Here is a 20,421-nt window from a genome sequence, read left to right on the forward strand (position 1 = left end):
AAAGTTTAAAAATATCAGCATTTATTTAAAATAGAAATCTTTTGTAACAATATACACTACCGTTCAAAAGTTTGGGGTCAGTAATTTTTTTTCTTTCTTTTTTTTTTAAAGAAATTAATACTTTTATTCAGCACGGACGTGTTAAAGTGATAAAAAGTGATAGTAAAGATTTATATTGTTAGAAAAGATTTATATTTTAAATAAATGCTGTTTTTTTTAACCTTTTATTCATCAATGAATCCTGGAAAAAGTATCACAGATTCCAAAAAAATATTAAGCAACACAACTGTTTCCAACATTGATAATAAATCAGCATATTACAATGATTTCTGAAGGATCATGTGACACTGAAGACTGGAGTAATGATGCTGAAAATTCAGCTTTGATCACAGAAATAAATTATGTTTTCAAGTATACTAAAATAGAAAACCATAATTTTAAATTGTAATAATATTTCACAATATTATTGTTTTTTCTGTATTTATTATGAAATAAATGCAGCCTTAATAAGCATAAGAGACTTTGTTCAAAAACATTAAAAATAGTAATGTTTCCAAACTTTTGACTGGTAGTGTAAGTGTTTCAAAATTTCAGTTGTTCACGTGACTGACAGTTCGATACACGCTCTGAACCACTGATTCGAAACAAAAGATTCGTAAAGCTTCGAAGCTTCATGAAGCAGTGTTTTGAAATCGCCCATCACTAGATATTGTTGAATAAAGTCTTTTGTTTTTTTGGTGCACAAAAAGTATTCTTGTTGCTTCATAACATTAAGGTTGAACTACTGTAGTCACATGAACTGTTTTAAATATGTCTTTAGTAGCTTTCTGCACATTTGATAGTGTTAAATATCTTGCTGTCAGTGGAGGCCTCTCTGAGCCATCGGATTTTATAAAAAATATCTTAATCTGTCTTCAGAAGATGAACGAAGGTCTTACGGATGTGGAACGACATGAGGGTGAGTAATTAATGACAGACTTTTTATTTTAGGGTGAACTAACCCTTTAAATGTGAATGAGTTTTGCAGAAGCGAATAACTGGTAGCAGAATGTCATTGAGTTAAAGAACTGGAAAACTATGTCATTGTTCACTTAAATTTGGCATCTCATGACTTTATTCAATAGACTCTTGTGTTTGGGTTTCAACTGTTGATTTACAGTCTGTCAAAGATATAAGAAGAGTGATTTCCATAAGTGCACCCATTCTTTTTGTATGCTTAGCTATTATCAAAGGAATGCACAAATTCATCATCATAGAGATGCCTCTTATTCTCAGGAACTCGAGCCAATGTTACAGACATTTTATACTTCACAGGTTGATGTTTTTAATGAACCGCTGAAACCACAGTCCAGCCTCTGGATTTCCTGTGCACTTGTGAATGTCTGAGTGAATGCAGCCACAGCCATTGTGTGTAAAGTACATGCTTAGCTGCATTTTAAAGTTGACATAACTTTCAGCTATGAGATATACAGGCTTTCCAGGTTCTAGGCTAATCTATTTTATTCTATTCATTTGTTATGTGTCCACAGGCAAGCTCTGACATAGTCATGAATGCTTTGTGACTGACTGGGTGTGACTCAAGTAACAGGAGAAACTGAGAAACCCCTCTGGCTAAACAGAGGGGGTTTTTTTCTCTCTCTCTCTTTTTAGTCCACACAGTCCATGAGAGTTTTCATGTAGTCAAATGTATTCAAAACAAGCAAATAACTTGTTTAACTTAACAAATCTGTGAATCTCACTCTCTCATGCTCTTACCTTTTTTTTTGGCCTCATTTTTTTGACATCTGTTTCTTTAGGTGGGGGTGTATTTCAAAGGGCTGGGCCAGAGCTGATGCAGGAAGTGATTTCGTACACAATCTGTCTCCTCTACAAATTCTCTTCCTTTCTTTCTCGAAACTCTGCAGTCTCCAACTTCAACAACAGCAAGGTAAGCACTGTAAAATCTGTAAAGATGCTCAGAAATTCACTAATTATACAAGCATAACCCTCAAAACCAGCCCTATTTATGGCTGCTATCCTGTTGTAACAAATTCATTTATTTTTAGAGCAAAGTAACTTAAAGCACAGTGAAGTTTAGGTTAAAACAGACACTCCCAAAACTCAACACCTTAGTTTCACATCTAGCTTATTTCTTATAGTTGATATGCAAGTAGAGCTGTAGAGTTTAGAAATGCTACTCATAAACATATTAAACTCAAAAGTTAGTAAAAAATATTTTGCACATTTTGATTTTGACTGGATTTTGAGTGTTTAAAACAGTGAACCTCAACTTCCCAAATAAAAAGAAATGCACTTACAGAAATAGCTTGTCTTTTTTGTACTCTAAACAATCCCCCCACTGCAGTTCTTTTTGAGAAATTATATAAAGTATTTTCATGGAAGTATTTTCATGCCAAGTAGATCGTGAACAGATAAAATACAAGAGAAAAGGGTGGAGCACCCTTGTCTCTTGTAATTCATCTGTTCATGCTCTACTTACATGTTTCTCTGTAATGATACATATAGGCTAAATAACAGATTATATATCAGTGTGTCTTATCAACCTCTTTATCAGTTTTTTGTTTTCTTTTTCATTTTACTTTTCTTCAATTCTATCTTATGTAGGCTAATTACACTGATAATTTATGCGACAATTTAAATCGCCTGACCAACTGCGTTTGTTTTGTAACTGATAAGGCACTAGGCCAGCCAAATGCCTATCCGACAATTTATTAAAAATGATTACGTTATCAATAACTTGTTATGGTTTTGCGTGCCTCTAGTTCATAGTGTCTGACCATAAAGTTTGTCTACGTTGACAGGTCATTTGCGTTTTATAACTTACTAGGCCGCAAGCTCCTACTGTTAGCTTATAATCTATTAAAACGTATTAGAGAGATATAATACTAAAAAGTATACAATTTCAGCAAAAATGGTGTCAAAATTACTAAATGATAATTACATTTTAACATAAAAATTAAAAACTGGTACTAGTTCCACCTCTTTCTGGACACCATTACTTTTTGTCTTAGAAACAAAAACCATGTTTTACCGTGTTTCCTCCATCAACTCCCTCTGATGAGTGGAGGAAAGATGGATGGTGCCTTGCAGTAATTATCACGCTAGTGTTTAGCGTTTGTCAGGCAACCCGACTCTCCTTGCTGTGGGGCGTCCTCGGCAGGGCCGCTCGGATTATTCCCCCGTGTCCAGTTACTGGACACATATAAACTAACCAGGCCAGGTGAACTCACACACTCTCTCTCTCTCACACTCACACACACACACACATACACATACACACACACACACACACACACACACTGGAAAAGGCAGAATGGAACCGGACTCAGAAAGCATGGCGGAGCAGGCCGAAGGGGTTTTGCAGTTAAGTGGACTAGTGTTTCTTAGCTTTGAGTGCTCATCACACTCTTTACTTATAAAGGGAGGCTATGAGCTTCTGTTGTCATCACTGTCTTCACATTAGTCGTATAGGCAAATGCTCCACTATCCTGCGATGTACCTGTATGTTTGTCATATTTGATGATGCTCTGTAGTAGATAGCCTAATATTATTTTCAGTGCAATAACAATCTTGAGTCAGTACGTGTGTGACAACTGTTTAAAACTTAAAGTTGTGTATTTTTTTAAAGCTCCAATTAACTTTATATATATATATATATATATTCACTAATATCACACCTTAATATGCAGAGACAACTATAAGTAAACCATTCGTAGGATGTTTTACCGAAAAAGTGTAACTGTGGTGCTATCGAAATTTTTTGTTTTGAACAAAATGGCGTGGGAGACAGGGCGGGAATATATGTTTGGCTGGCCAATGGCAGACGGGGGGAGTGTTCAGGAAACATGTCTGAAAACAATCCCCACATCGGATTATGCATACTTCTTTAATATAGTAAATGAAAAGCAGTACGTGAAATTACTCAGAATGCCTGAATTAGTAGTCTTCATAAAATACTAGGTGAAAAATACCAGGACGAAGTGGGCATTTCATGTACAACTTTGAAAGGCAGGGAAGCGATACAGTTGATGTCGCAAGGCAACATGGTGGATGTAGTATGTGACTGCGTTCATACATACGTTATAGAACATATTTTTAACAGTTTAAACACAAATTAGGTTTTTCTTAAAATGTGATACCTACTCTTAAGTTATGTCCGAAATCGCATACTGTCTGAGTAGGTCTTTGCGACCATTAAAAAGTATGTTCAATATAGTACGAATTTGTGTAGTATGAATGAAATCTGGACATACTACATCTGCCATTGTCGTTGTCGTGTTATCTGCGGCATCAATGGCCTCATGGGATAGTAAAGTGTCCATTTGCTGCGCACCACAGAATCTCAGTGGAATTAGTCGGTCATCCGGGTACTTTTCACCTACTGTTTTATGAATACTAAAAATGTTGACATACTACTCTTCGCCTACTAAATACATTCAGATGCAGGGTGACAGTATGCGATTTCAGACGCATAATTTGTGAAATTCTGCTTGCTGACGCTAAAATCAAAGAAATTTTACGCTTCATTAAAAAATATTTTTTTATTTTTATAGTATTTTTTTATTTTATTTTATATTTTCATATTATAGAGGTTATGATGAGAGTTAATACTGAATGGTAATGAATATGGAAACTGGGGATCATTATCCAGATCCATGTGTGCGATTTTGTTAATGAATGGCTGTTACATCCAGTTAAGAGTCATAAAGTGTATTTGGTATATGTCTTCCCTAAATTTTCAAAGAACATTTTCCCTGATCAGAAACTCGACACAGGAAACAGACTGCGCCAGCTTGCATGTTTTTTGCCCTGTGGTTCTACATGACTCATTGTAGTTGGCCATTTCACACACACTATTGGTTTTTTTTGCTTAAACTGAGACACTTTCACATCTACTTACTCGATAAACCATAATGAATGGACTTTTTACACTTTGCTGTAGTGTGAGGGTGGGGTGTTAAAGCACTTGATGAAGTGGGGGAGTGTGAACAGTACGGTCATTGTTTGTTCTTGACATGGAGGACACATATAACTTCTGTCTAAACAGATGAATTGCTTAATGTCTGCATGAAACGGAAGTTGTCATACTCTGTTCTTCCCTATTGTGACTTATATCTAAGTCAAATAGCTCGAACAAGAAAAAATGTAGGGTGGGTCTTGATTTTTTCCCTCTGGAATTGATTGGATCATTGATTGATTGGATATTGCTGTGATCTCATGTGAGTGACAGGTTGTCTTGTACTCATGCCAAAAACAGATGTCCTTGCAAGTGCGAGTGAAAGTTATTTTGATTAAAGATTACGAGGGCGCATGAAATTGAAAAATAAATAAATAATGATGTGTATAGTTAATTATTTATAATAAATACTGCAATATTCCATTAAAAAATAAAAACCAAGTGCAAATAGCATGCCTTGTTGGAAATTTACACTAACTCTCCACACCATTATCTGATTGAGCCAGATAAAATTGCAAAAGAAATACCACTGACAACAGAATCAGTGGCGTGGAGGCGGGTGGCATCAGCTTTTGACATGACCGACCCGAGTTCAAATCCGCCTTTTAACTCATTCTTCTCCCTTTTCCCATCAGAGTAGCATTTATTTTAAAGCTGCTGTCCATAACTTTTTTTGGGTTAAAATGATCCAAAATCAATTATTGCGCAAGTACATAACCAGCCAGTGTTCAAAACTATCATCTTACCTTCGATTCACAAAGGTAAGTTTAATAATATTTTATAATTCAGGTGGTACTGGTTTTCGCGGGAAATTCGAGCATGTCGCCGTTTTGTCTTTGCGTCATTGCGTCACGTTTGTTTACATAAAGAAGGAGTCGCCGCTAACTAGGCTTTATCGCATGTGAGGCGGATCATTTACAGCCTTTTCTCACAGCAGCTGGAATAATTAAACTTATTTTGATGGCGGATTGTATGGTATGACAAATTAACATTAGTGATTAGACCAGAAATTGAAATCTACAGGCAATGCTAATACACACGAAATACACATAGTAACGCAATGCTGATATTGTTAACATTAACAATTTGAGAACAAAGTATAACAGTAATAATAGTTTGCATGGTTTGGCGTGATCCAAGCTAAGCGATCGTTAGATTGAATCAGTTAGCGTGATTTAATGTAATGCTTTTTTTCCCCCTCAGTTGGTCAGAACAAAAGTGGCAGATTTGTTATTTACTTGTTCAGATGACATTTTCCGGTGAAAATTATTACTTTGGTCATACTTTAAGACTGCAATCTGTGATTTCGAAGTACAGTATCTACACCGGTGTGGTGACTGACAGCAAACATTAGATTAATCCGCGCTGAGGAGCCGTGCTGAGGCACAACCCACATAAAAATGATGGCTGCGTCCGAAAACCTAGGTAGCTGACTTGCTGCCTCGCTGCCTTATCAAGCAATGACTTGTAAGGCAGCGTCTGTGCATGAAGGCACCTCATGAAACAGATTTCGGACAGACTTCTGAGGCAGAATAACAGTTTAATGATCTACCGCAATATAGTGCGAGCTTTGGTGAGAACTAAACAAATATTTAATTACTACAGTAGTAATTTCTCGCTAGAAATTACATCAAAAGTGGAAAACGTTGGTCAAAAATGTACATTTACTCACAAACTGGCCAGCAAACGCAACTTTCGGACGCCATCTTTATTTTTCTACCTCAACTGTCACAGAATGGAAAGCACAGGATTGTGGGATATCAAAGGCAGCAAATGATACATCTATGCTGCCTTGAAAAATCGATCAGATGAAGGTATCTCAGGAAACAGGAAGTGAAGCTAACATTGGATTCGGACGTGCCTTGATGCCTTCCTACTTTGAAATGTGTCCTCTGAAGGCAGCATTTTCCAGTTTTCGGACGCAGCCGATAATTCCGCAAATAACTGCAATTGCAGGTTTCAAACAGAGATGGCGACAAAAAAAAAAAAGTATAAAGTAAGAAAAAGTATAAAGTGTCTATAATGAGTATTTAATAGTGGGAATAAAGTAGTAATGGGTATAAATTGCATCTAACTACTATTTACACTTTGTGTAAATAGCATATCACTCACTATTTGCACTTATTGCAAAGAAAATACTTTTTGTTGCTATTTACACTTAGTGCAAATAGCCGCTGCCAAATAAAAATGGTCAATTTTGATTTCATGGTGACTTTAATGTATGGCTCTAACAGGAGCAGGTTAACCAAAATTTCTAGGTTTTAATAACATTTTATGACTGAAATGGTCTAACTCACTTCTTTTATCAATAACCATTTTTACAACTCTTCATAAATGAAGTCATAAATGTGTATCATTAAGTGAACTAGGAAATGCTACAAATGAATCATAATATTTAGTTAGGGGATGATCCCTGTTAATACGTCCTTGTAGTTTATGAGGCGTCATTACCAACAGTGACTAAACAGAATATGTGGCACTGAATTAACAGATAATGAGGGAGGAGCAGCCAGCAGCGTAATTTAACTCTGTCATAGTTGTTTCGTGTGTTTTCACAACAGTAACTATGTGCGGAAATAAGATGCATTCTTAGTCATTGTGAAACTGGACGTGTCTGGCTCCCTGTATGGCATGTCTTAGAGAGACATAAGATAACATGGGCCTCTGAGGCCTCTTCTTTAAATGAGAGGGAAGTAATGCAGCTCTGTTCTAGATCTCCTCTCAGTGTCAGACCATTAAAAGAAGAGCCTAATTAAACTGAGTGATTTATTTGTACCATGCCAGTTTATTTGCAGCACCAATATTTATGTTGTAAATCCACGTAACTGTCAAAGATGAATGATATCCCATCTAATATTACCAATGATAGATTTAGTTTGATTTCCATCCAATTTAAAACATTTGATATGATAAGACACTTAGAAGACTTATTAACAGTTCACATTGACAAGTAAGCAAAAAGGTGCTGTTTTTCAGCCTGTGTACTTGAAGCAGCTTTACAAAGGATATTAAAACAGTCCCAAAGAAGACAATGAGGAAGAAACTGTTGGAAACTTTTTCCTCGTCGAAGCAAAGACCAGGAGACGTTGGGATATCTTTTAAGCAGAAGTTACTCTTTATTGAGAAACGTGCTGTGGGTCGCTGTAGTCATCCAAGTCCAACCAAGGCAGTGTACTTGGTAGTTCATATACATTCAAGGGGGAGGGATACATAGAGTAGAGGTGGAGACAATCTAAACAAAGCATGCAAATGCAGTGCAGGAATCAGCCCATTCCCTACATTTCCCAGCCATGATCTAATCAGCATAACGGTGTCATTCAAATGCATAGGTGCTAATCCACTCAGTCCGACAGTATGGCCCATACCTTTACATTATCATAGAGACAAAGGCACAGCTGTATCTTGAGCCAAATGGTTAGGAAGTGCATGAAGACAAAAGGTTAATGTTACAGACACCTGGGCTGCCTGCCTTGATCTCCTTAAATTGTCATTATCTTTACCTCAAAATGTTAAATACAATATACTTCACCTTAATATTTCATGTGAGGTTATGTCAGGATGTAGGATCAGCAGATCTTAAACAGATTCTTAAATTTGTAATCCCACAAAACCTTAGGGAAAAAACCGAACTCATAATCAGGCTGGCATATCCTTATTTTCTTGAGTGTTTTTGGCAGCAGTATGCTGGAATCTACGTGTGTTTTCATGCGTGCCTTCATCACACTGTAGTGTCCAAACAAACAGATTTCAAGAATCCAGACCATGTGTTTTGGCAGTCAAGTTACTGACAGGTCAAAGAACCAATCAGATAACAGTAGTCTTTAACTGATAGCTCTCTTGGCAAATTAGTGAGAGGAGTAGAGCTACAATAGAGTCCCCATCGGCCCAGAAGCCAAATGACTAGTAGGTGAAAAGAAATATTTCTTGTTAAACAAACATATCTAATATGAAATCTTTTATTCTCTTTTTAATTTAAAGGATACGCTTTCCATACTCCTAAATATACAGGTGCTGGTCATATAATTAGAATATCATCAAAAAGTTGATTTATTTCACTAATTCCATTCAAAATGTGAAACTTGTATATTATATTCATTCATTACACACAGACTGATATATTTCAAATGTTTATTTCTTTTAATTTTGATGATTATAACTGACAACTAAGGAAAATCCCAAATTCAGTATCTCAGAAAATTAGAATATTGTGAAAAGGTCCAATATTGAAGACACCTGGTGCCACACTCCAATCAGCTAATTAACTCAAAACACCTGCAAAGGCCTTTAAATGGTCTCTCAGTCTAGTTCTGTAGGCTACACAATCATGGGGAAGACTGCTGACTTGACAGTTGTCCAAAAGACGACCATTGACACCTTGCACAAGGAGGGCAAGACACAAAAGGTCATTGCAAAAGAGGCTGGCTGTTCACAGAGCTCTGTGTCCAAGCACATTAATAGAGAGGCGAAGGGAAGGAAAAGATGTGGTAGAAAAAAGTGTACAAGCAATAGGGATAACCGCACCCTGGAGAGGATTGTGAAACAAAACCCATTCAAAAATGTGGGGGAGATTCACAAAGAGTGGACTGCAGCTGGAGTCAGTGCTTCAAGAACCACCACGCACAGACGTATGCAAGACATGGGTTTCAGCTGTTGCATTCCTTGTGTCAAGCCACTCTTGAACAACAGACAACGTCAGAAGCGTCTCGCCTGGGCTAAAGACAAAAAGGACTGGACTGCAGCTGAGTGGTCCAAAGTTATGTTCTCTGATGAAAGTAAATTTTGCATTTCCTTTGGAAATCAGGGTCCCAGAGTCTGGAGGAAGAGAGGAGAGGCACACAATCCACGTTGCTTGAGGTCCAGTGTAAAGTTTCCACAGTCAGTGATGGTTTGGGGAGCCATGTCATCTGCTGGTGTTGGTCCACTGCGTTTTCTGAGGTCCAAGGTCAACGCAGCCATATACCAGGAAGTTTTAGAGCACTTCATGCTTCCTGCTGCTGACCAACTTTATGGAGATGCAGATTTCATTTTCCAACAGGACTTGGCACCTGCACACAGTGCCAAAGCTACCAGTACCTGGTTTAAGGACCATGGTATCCCTGTTCTTAATTGGCCAGCAAACTCGCCTGACCTTAACCCCATAGAAAATCTATGGGGTATTGTGAAGAGGAAGATGCAATATGCCAGACCCAACAATGCAGAAGAGCTGAAGGCCACTATCAGAGCAACCTGGGCTCTTATAACACCTGAGCAGTGCCACAGTCTGATCGGCTCCATGCCACGCCGCATTGCTGCAGTAATTCAGGCAAAAGGAGCCCCAACTAAGTATTGAGTGCTGTACATGCTCATACTTTTCATGTTCACACTTTTCAGTTGGCCAAGATTTCTAAAAATCCTTTCTTTGTATTGGTCTTAAGTAATATTCTAATTTTCTGAGATACTGAATTTGTGATTTTCCTTAGTTGTCAGTTATAATCATCAAAATTAAAAGAAATAAACATTTGAAATATATCAGTCTGTGTGTAATGAATGAATATAGTATACAAGTTTCACTTTTTGAATGGAATTAGTGTAATAAATCAACTTTTTGATGATATTCTAATTATATGACCAGCACCTGTATAGTACACTACCGTTTAAAAGTTTGGGTTCGGTAAGATTTTTTTGAAAGAAATTAATACTTGTATTAGTAAAGCTGTATTAAATTGATCAAAAGTGACAATAAAGACTTTTAACTTCGAATGAGCTTGGTGATGTGATTGCCAGCCTTCAAATTGACAATCACCCAGTGTTTCCTAAACCTGTTCCTGATTCATCTCTTCAACTTATTATACAGAAACACTGACCTCAAGTCACAGGCAATTGCTTCAGCTTCAAAAACATTTCAGGGCAAAGAATGAATCTTTTTATTGTCAGATGTCTGGTGCCTGTAGTCCTTTCGGGAACTTCATCTGCTATTGCTTTTTGATCCTCCCCTCCTCACCATTTGTTCTGTCTCTCTGCAGAATGCTCCCATTTCAGGCCGCTCCAGGGCAGTTTGGGGATGAGATTAGGCAGCCGGGACTGAGATGTTGGCGAGTGGAGAAGATGAAGGCAGTTCCTCTGGATAAAGCTGAGGTGGGGGCTTTCTTCAATGGTGACTCCTACCTTGTGCTGGATAACCGGGGTGACCAGGGTGCAGACCTCCACATGTGGATTGGTGAGATGATAGCTGCGGATTTTCTCTATTGGTTAATTTTGTTACTTTCAGATATGCAGTCTGAAAGACACAGGATACACAATTTAGTATTTGATGACATTATTCCATACTTTTAATGATTAACATCATACGGGAAGTAGGGTTTCTTTGTTTTTTTAGTGATGGTTTTAAAGGGACAGAACATGTGGCCTGAAAATCCATTAGAATACATCAACATTTAAAGGATAAGTTTGCAAATTTTCCGCTTGCTTTGTATTGTTGCAATGTCAGTAGTATATGTAAATGAACAATGTTCACTTTCTCTGTGTTACCTGCACCCAAATATCACAATTTGTAAGCAAAAGGATGATGCAAAGTGCATAATTTTGCATGGTATAAAAACATTTAAGACTTTTTGTGCATCGTTTTTTCCATAAACAGAAACAACAGTATATTTCGCCACAGTCCTGAGGGTCAGGGTCAGTCAGTCATGATTCATGCTCATCATGTGGCGGGGTATGGGGTCTGAAAGACTGGTACAATAGCCTGCTGAGATAAACGATACGCTTGATCACACAGTCGAGTGGGCCTGACCCAGTCTGAGTGAGTGCACAGAAAGTTTGGATAGAACGGCTGATAGACAGGAGAGAGGGATGAAGAGGGAAGAGTCCCAAGGGAAAAAGGCATGGGCGGGTGTTTTCATAGGTCATTAATGTTTCAGAAGGCCTGTGACAGGACTTCAGTTAGGTCTATTGTCTTATGGTGTATCCGGTGCTTTAGGTAACACTGAGCCTGGTTGTCAGCATGATGAGCCATCTTCTCTCATGCCTTCTCATTAACTATCCCTTATCCATAAACACCCCCCATCTCTTCATTACTCAGAATGCTTGGTCTCAGTTCCTAACCCCAACATATCATTCATTCATAATGACCTTCTACTGCAGAGATAATACCACCATGTTCTACAATCGAGGGCTGCTAAAACCCAAAATCATGATTATTCTGATCAATATTGAGATCACGATTGTTTTACAATTACTCATTGACTTTGGAAACATCATGCATATATTGAACATATTTCCTTGAACCTGATCAACTAGGTTGTAAGGCACTTCTGCAAGCTACTGAAGACTACTAAACATTTAGGAAGGTGCAAAAGCGCACCGCTGTAAAGGAAAGGGTGGCATTTGGTTTCTAGATGTTTTGCATGCTTCTGTCACGAGCGAGGTGACAATAAGGCCATAGACCTATATTGGCTAGCATAGTTCATGTTTGTTGGTCGGAATCCAGGCGATGACAAGACAAAACAAAAGCGGAATGCAGCATTAAAATCATTTTATCAATTTGATTAATCGCCCAGCCTTATTACTAACTGCCTTGCATTTCAGTCAAACTGCTCAGCTCAAAAAACAGTTTTTTTCAGAGGTGCAGATAGAGGAAGTGGCTGCGTTGGTGGCATTTCACACATGGTAGAATTGTGCAAAATTGCACTGTAGTGTTAATACACACAGTGTTTCCAGGGGCAAGTACAGTAGTCAAAATTTGAAGTGGATCAAAAAAGTTCATCAAAGTTGTCCTAAGAAGAATGTTTTAGGACAACTTTGATGAAAGGTTTTGATATGTTGAAGGAATGTTCTTTTTAATTGCTTTCTCTTATTTGTATTTGCTGACTTTTTATTGGCATGTAAGAGAGAAAGTTTGTAAAATGACTTAGAGTGAATTCCATACATTAAAATGAGGTTTAATTTTTACAATACGGTTTCATTTGTTAACATTAGTTAACATGAACTAGCAATAAACACTACTTCTACAGCAATTGTTAATCTTAGTTAATGTTAATTTCAAAATAATCAAAAGTTGTATCTGTTAACATCTGGTTAATGCACTGTGAACTAACATGAACAGACAATAAACAATTGTATTTTTATTAACTAACATTAATAATATGCTGCTCAGTGCTCATAGTTACTTAATGTACTAACAAATGCATTAACTAGTGTAAATAAATGAGACCTTATTGTAAAGTGTTACCAAAAATGGAATATGTATATTAATTTTCAGTAACATTATTACGATGGTCCTCTTTAGACATTGGCCTTGTCTCAAATTGCACCCTAAACCCTCATGGTCTTCTTCTGAGTCCACACTTTTGTGACGTAATGCCGCTTTTACTGCCGGGTAGAAGCCTTCTGCGTAACTCGCAGACTTGCAGGCTCAGCAGAAGTGCGCATCAATTGCACATAGCGGCCAAAAAGGCACCCTTCTGAAAGCTAAAGACCGAAAGTTTACATGAAGTATGCCATTTGGGACAAGGCCATTCCTTTGACTATAAGTATGTTGCACCTACATGTATCATTAGAATATTAGTAGAGTATCAGTAATATGTTTGCTTAAAGGGTTAGTTCACCCAAAAATGAAAATTATGTCATTTATTACTCACCCTCATGTCGTTCCACAGCCGTAAGACCTTCGTTCATCTTCGGGACACAAATTAAGATATTTTTGATGAAATCCGATGGCTCAGTGAGGCCTACATTGCCAGCAATGTCACTGAACCTCTCAAGATCCAGAAAGGTACTAAAAACATATTTAAAACAGTTCATGTGAGTACAGTGGTTCAACCTTAATACTTTCTGTGCGCCAAAAAAACTAATTAATGACTTTTCAACAATATCTAGTGATGGGCGATTTCAAAACACTGCTTCGAAGCTTTGTGAATCTTTTGTGTCCAAAGTCATGTGATTTCAGTAAACGAGGCTTCGTTTACGTGGTCCGAACCACTGATTGAGAGGTTCAGTGACATTGCTGGCAATAGAGGCCTCACTGAGCCATTGGAATCTTAATCAAAAATATCTTAATTTGTGTTCCAAAGATGAACGAAGGTTTTACAGGTGTGGAACGACATAAAGGTAAGTAATAAATTACATAATTTTCATTTTTGGGTGAACTAACCAATTAATATCTGCTAACACTTTATTTTTATGGTTCCTCCAACAGACATTCTACTGACTATAAGTAACTTTGCAACATTTTGTCATCTTATTCTACTATCCCTACCCCTACTACTCAATTAATACTGTGAGACTTAGTTAACAGGTGCAGCGTTACTTAAAGTCAACAAATTGTCTAAAGGGAACTATCAATTTTCTCTCTTCCTCTTTCTCCCTTTTAGGAGTGAAATCATCTCGTGATGAGCAGGTAGCTTGTGCCATGTTGGCTACACAGCTGGATAACTTCCTGGGTGGTGATCCAGTCCAGCACAGGCAGGTTCAGGGCTATGAGTCCCCAGAATTCATGAATCTCTTTCCTCGAGGAGTCAGCTACAAGGTGAGATGTGGTTGTGTGTTTTCACATTCTCTCACATGTACACAAAAAGGCTTGATATATAAATGAACTGATCGTTACAGTAATACTGTATCCATATTTAATTCAATTAAAGAGTGCTTATATTCCTTGCATAGTCACACTATTCTGTTTGTATAGGAGGGAGGTGTGGAGTCTGGCTTCAGAAAAACACAGTCTGGATCTGGACCTGTTCATAGGTTATACCAAATCAAGGGGAAGCGCAACATCAGAGCCAAGGAAGTGGATTTGAGCTGGCAGAGCTTTAACAAAGGGGACTGCTTCATACTCGACCTGGGCGAGGTGTGTGCCTGTCTGTTTCACTGTTGCCTATGCATGTCTCTCTATGTGCACTTCTGTTCAAAAATCTGGGGTCGGTAAGATTTTTTGTTGTTGTTGTTTTTTGTTTGAATTAAATTAAAGGATTAGTTTACTTCAGAATTAAAATTTCTTGATAATTTGCTCACCCCCATGTCATCCAAGATGTTTATGTCTTTCTTTCTTCAGTCGAAAAGAAATTAAGGTTTTTGAGGAAAACATTTCAGGATTTTTCTCCATATAGTGTACTATATGGAGGTTGAAGCAGGTTGAAGGTCCAAATTGCAGTTTCAATGCAGCTTCAAAGGGTTTTACACAATCCCAGCTGAGGATTAAGGGTCTTATCTAGCGAAACAATCGGTCATTAAAAGAAAAAAAAAAAAATGTATATACTTTTTATCCACAAATGCTCATCTTGCACTGCTCTGCGACGTGCCACGCATTACATAATCACGTTGGAAAGGTCACGCGAAAAACTCATTTTCTCCTCCAACTTCAAAATCGTTTTTTTTTGTTAAATCTGTTTGACTGTTTGACGTGATGATCGCATCGCAGAGCTAGTGCAAGACGAGCATTTGTGGTTAAAAAGTATATAAATGTTTTTTTTTTTTTTTTTTAAATTACTGATCGTTTCGCTAGACAAGACCCTTATTCCTCGTCTGGGATTGTGTAGAGCCCTTTGAAGCTGCATTTAAACTGCAATTTGGACCTTCAACCTGTTGGTAGCTGGTGAACTCCACTATATGGAGAAAAATCCTGGAATGTTTTCCTCAAAAACCTTAATTTCTTTTCGACTGAAGAAAGGAAGACATAAACATCTTGAATGACATGGGGGTGAGTAAATTAACAGGAAATTTTTAATTCTGAAGTGAACTAATCCTTTAATACTTTTATTCAGCAAGGATGCATTAAAATGATCAAAAGTAACAGTAAAGATGTTTGAAATTCTAAAAAATATTTCTATTTAAAATAAATGCTTTATTTTGATCAAATAAAAACGCAAACTGCTCTGCATCGCACAGCACTGCATATCAACAAAATATAATGTAGCAGTTATTTGAAATAAAACTGATTTTGTTTTAAAATCTTATAATTCTCCAGACGATTGTGTCATGGATAGGATCTCAGGCAAACATCTTTGAGAAGCAGAAGGTGCGGGAGATCGCCACTCTGATCAGAGATACAGAGAGACATGGCAAAGCCCAGATCACTAACATCAATGAGGGAGAGGAGACACAGGAAATGCTAAAGGTAACAACAGGCCAGTGTATTTTGGAAAAAAAAAAAAAAACTATTTTTCAAACTATTTACACTTCACTTCAATCCTTGTTAAGTCTGACGTCACAAGTCACAATTTCCATATGCTCATTCAGGTCCCAAAAGAAAACAACAAACTGCATTTTTTGCATAAAAATATGGCACTGAAAAACAAAACGTCATGTTTATGAATACATTTATTCATTTGGCAGACGCTTATATCCAAAGCGATAAATACTGTTTTTTAGGCGATGAGCTCTGACTGTGTTGCTCTTGTCCTCTCTATCTTCTGTTATAATGAACAGGTTCTTGGTCCAGTGCCAGAGCTGAAAGAAAGCACTCCAGAGGAGGACAGTCAAGCAGATGCATCAAATTCCGCCTCCCTCTACAAGGTACCACAACTCCATTATGTGCTAGGCTTGTGTTAAAGGATTAGTTCACTTTTAAAATGAAAATTACCCCCAACTTTACTCATCCTCAAGCCATCCTAGGTGTATATGACTTTATTGTTTCTGATGAACACAAATGGAGAAATATTAATAAATATCCTAACGCATCTGAGCTTTATAAAGGCAGTGAACAGGGTTCACGAGTATGATCTGAAGAAAGTGCATCCATCCACATCCATCCATCATAAAAGTGTACTCCACATGGCTCCGGGGGGTTAATAAAGTCCTTCTGAAGTGAATCGTTGCGTTTGTGTAAAAAAAAATATCCATATTTAACAAGTTATGAAGTAAAATATCTAGCCTCCGCTAGACTGCCTTCTGTATTCAACGTACAAAGAAAGTGTAAAACTCTTGCAGTTCAAAATGCTTACGCTACGTCCTACGCCTTCCCTATTCAACTCACGGAAAAAGTGTAACTGACGCGACGCCAGTTTACACTTTCTTCATAACTTGAATACGGAAGGCCATCTGGTGGAAGCTAGATATTTTAGTTCATAACTTGTTAAATATTAATATTTATTTTACACAAACGCATCGCTTCGCTTCAGAAGGCCTTTATTAACCCCCCGGAGCCGTGTGGAGTATGTTTATGATGGATGGATGCACTTTCTTCAGCTCATACTCGTGACCCCTGTTCACTGCCATTATAAAGCTTGGATGCATCAGGATATTTATTAATATTTCTCAGACTGTGTTCATCAGAAAGAAGAAAGTCATATACACCTAGGATGGCTTGAGGATGAGTAAAGCTTGGAGTAATTTTCATTTTAAAGTGAACTAATCCTTTAAATGTGTTAATAACCAGATCCTGATCTAAACTGTGGAAAGTCCATAGCTGTGTTCGAAATTGCCCCCTATACCCTCATTCACTGCCTATTCCCTACATTATTCCTTTAATATAGTCTATTTGATGGAGTGAATAAAAAAGGAGTGAGCGAATTCGGACACTGTGTGCACTAGAAGGGCTGCCGTTTTTGTATAGTTTGTGCTTGCTGTTTAATTGTAGTAATGAAAAGATGTATCTAGAACTCTGTCGTTAAAACTATGTATAAACCTTAATTAAACAATTTAATCATTTAAAATAGAATTTTTACCTGTATGATATTACGCTGTACCCACATTGGACCAGAGATGGATGATTCAGCTGCAGTTCCGTTTTCTGGCCAGACATGGAATTAATTTGGCGTGCATTATGGGTATTATTCTCTAGCTGTTGAGTGTACATTGGTTGTACACTTGTTATTGCGGTACATTATGGGATTGAATAAGTGCACTCAATAACGTCCACTATGGTTTCAGACACCACTACAAATGGCTGTTCCCTCAAATAGTGCCCTATTTAGGGTGTGGGGGCGATTTCGAACACAGCCCTTGAGACTACATGTGGATGTTCGGATGAATCCTTGCCATTAGGAGTCCATTAAGTAATCCATATACTTGCTCAATGCACATTTATCTGATGTTTCCAAAATTCCTAAAAGGTCTAACAAACATACCTTCCACATTTCATATACATTCAATCTGAAGAAATGGTCAATTCTTTATAGGTTTCAGATGCAACAGGGTCAATGAAGTTGACCAAGGTATCAGAGAAAAGTCCATTTGGAAAGGACTTGCTGGTACGTGATGACTGCTTTATCCTGGACAATGGGACCAATGGAAAGATCTTTGTTTGGAAAGGTAAGAAAAATTGTGCATGCATGTCACAATAAAACAACTAGTGAACAAATTATTTATATTCTGTATATAATATACACTACCATTCAAAAGTTTGGGGTAAGATTTGTTCAGCAAGGGTGCATTCAATTGATCAAAAGCAACAGTAAAGAATAATAATGTTACAAAATATTTCAAATAAATGCTGTTCTTTTGAACTTTCTATTCATCAAAGAATCCTGAAAAAAAGATCAGTGTTTCCACAAAATATTAAGCAGCACTACCATTTTTCAACTGTGATAATAAGAAATGTTTCTTGAGCAGCAAATCAGCATATTAGAATGATTTCTGAAGGATCATGTGACACTGAAGACTGGAGTAATGATGCTGAAAATAAATAAATTACATTTTTAACTAAATATGTTAGTCCTTGGTGAGTCATATTTCAAAAATATTAAAAAAATGATACCGACCCCAAACCTATGAATGGTATTGTACATACTACATGCATACACAAGTTTCATAATTGAAATGTTATTTTCGGTGATTCTCAGGAAGTGGAGCGAACGCAGAAGAGAAGAGGGCTGCTCTGAAAATGGCAGATGACTTCATCCAGCAAATGAATTACCCCAAGATGAAAACACAGGTCTGCACTTATAGAATTATTCTTGTGTGATAGATAGATAGATAGATAGACAGATAGATAGATAGATAGATAGTACTGTGCAAAAGTCTTAGGCCACCATTAGATGTTGTTTTAGCAATGGTATACTGACAATACATAATTATTTCTCAGTCTCTTTATTAGAATATAACCTGAAAATACAGGAAATGTGTATGCAGTATTAAAAAAATCAGAAAAAAACAGCTTCTATAGGCTAAAGTAGCAAGTATTTGGTGACCTCCCCTTACACTTGAGCAATAGCAGGAACCTGGCTCTCTTAAACCTAAATTGAAAGTGAAAGGACTGGAAGGCCAAGAAAACTTTCAAAATATGATAGTGTCTTCTTTGACAAACTGGAAGGAGGTCACACTAAATACTGATTTTGTGTACATATTTCCTTTATTTGCTGTTTGTATCTTAATAAAGAGACCGAAAAATAAATATGGATGGTCAATAAAACATTGCTAAAACAACAAAGCTAAGACTTTTGCACAGTACTGTATATTAAAAGTTTGAAAAGTTGGTAATTTATGCACCAGTGGCAACCCCTAACAGAACTGGAAATGTATTGTCCCGCCCCCAAAACACATGCCATTGGTTAACCCAATGTTATTGTGCCTGGCCCAGTCTGGATGCTTAAACAGATTTCAATTCTGTTTGGTGCTGCAAGTTACATGCACATAAAATTCTGATTCTGATATGGGTTGGTGGGTGGGCAATTTATAATTGACAATTTACAGCATCTGTCTTCTAAATTAAAGAATCATGTATTCTTGCTTGAAAACAGCTATATCGATTGTGTTTGGTCTGGCCTTTGGAGGCATTACTCAAAAGAACTAAAAATCTGTTGAGTTCATACCTATGTGAAGATGCCAGATCCTCTAAAATCTAGTGTTTTTCTGTCTTACAGGTGGAGATTTTACCACAGGGCAGAGAGACTGTTATGTTTAAACAGTTTTTCCAAAACTGGAATTAAACCTCATTTGACTGCATGATCAAAGAATAAACTGCACTCATCCAGTTGTCAAAAACTACTGTAATTTACCTAAATAAGGTCACAGAGATATTACATTCTAAACAAATGTACAGTTTTATTAAAAAAGATCATGCGTATGAATGAGAGAGGCTTTACTATTTGTCTGTTACCATGTTTTTATGGCTTTTAAAAGATGTTTATATTGATCAATAGAAATTTGAAAGAGATTTTAATTATTTCCCCCTTTTTTGATTGAGAAAGTCAGCCTTAATAACCATGAACCTAAAAAACAGAATAATGTTACTAACCATTTTTCAAGCCAATGCACTTTTTCACAAATTCTGTGGAAACTTGTGCTTGTTGCTTTTTTTTACTCATTTTGTGTATGTAACTGCAGCATGGCAATAAAAATGCATTTGCAACGACAGGAAATAATTCTGGGATTATTCGTGTATTCGTTCAAATGCACTGGAATTCCCCTTTAGACAGATAAGAGGACACTGATGTTACGTAAGGGCAGATAAAAGTCATTTGCATTCAGGGCATGTTACCGTGGTTTACATAAACTCATAAAAACACTTACAAGAAACTTTTTTTATCAACTAAATTTAAATACACATGTAGCCT

The 20,421-nt window shown here is 37.1% G+C and overlaps 1 protein-coding gene across 1 annotated transcript; it reads left to right on the plus strand.

Annotated features, from left to right (window-relative positions):
• The first annotated feature begins 1,667 nt into the window (after positions 1 to 1,667).
• capgb (capping protein (actin filament), gelsolin-like b) lies at positions 1,668 to 20,229 on the plus strand. Its single transcript, XM_051914872.1, has 9 exons — positions 1,668 to 1,927; positions 10,960 to 11,153; positions 14,305 to 14,459; positions 14,616 to 14,777; positions 15,894 to 16,043; positions 16,355 to 16,441; positions 18,046 to 18,178; positions 18,709 to 18,800; positions 19,729 to 20,229. Exons 2-9 carry the CDS (start codon positions 10,961 to 10,963, stop codon positions 19,792 to 19,794), a joined length of 1,038 nt encoding a protein of 345 aa, XP_051770832.1. The 5' UTR covers positions 1,668 to 1,927; position 10,960; the 3' UTR covers positions 19,795 to 20,229.
• Positions 20,230 to 20,421: the final 192 nt, after the last annotated feature.

Source organism: Ctenopharyngodon idella, chromosome 12, assembly GCF_019924925.1.
Source record: "Ctenopharyngodon idella isolate HZGC_01 chromosome 12, HZGC01, whole genome shotgun sequence".
NCBI classification, from domain to species: Eukaryota; Metazoa; Chordata; class Actinopteri; order Cypriniformes; family Xenocyprididae; genus Ctenopharyngodon; species Ctenopharyngodon idella.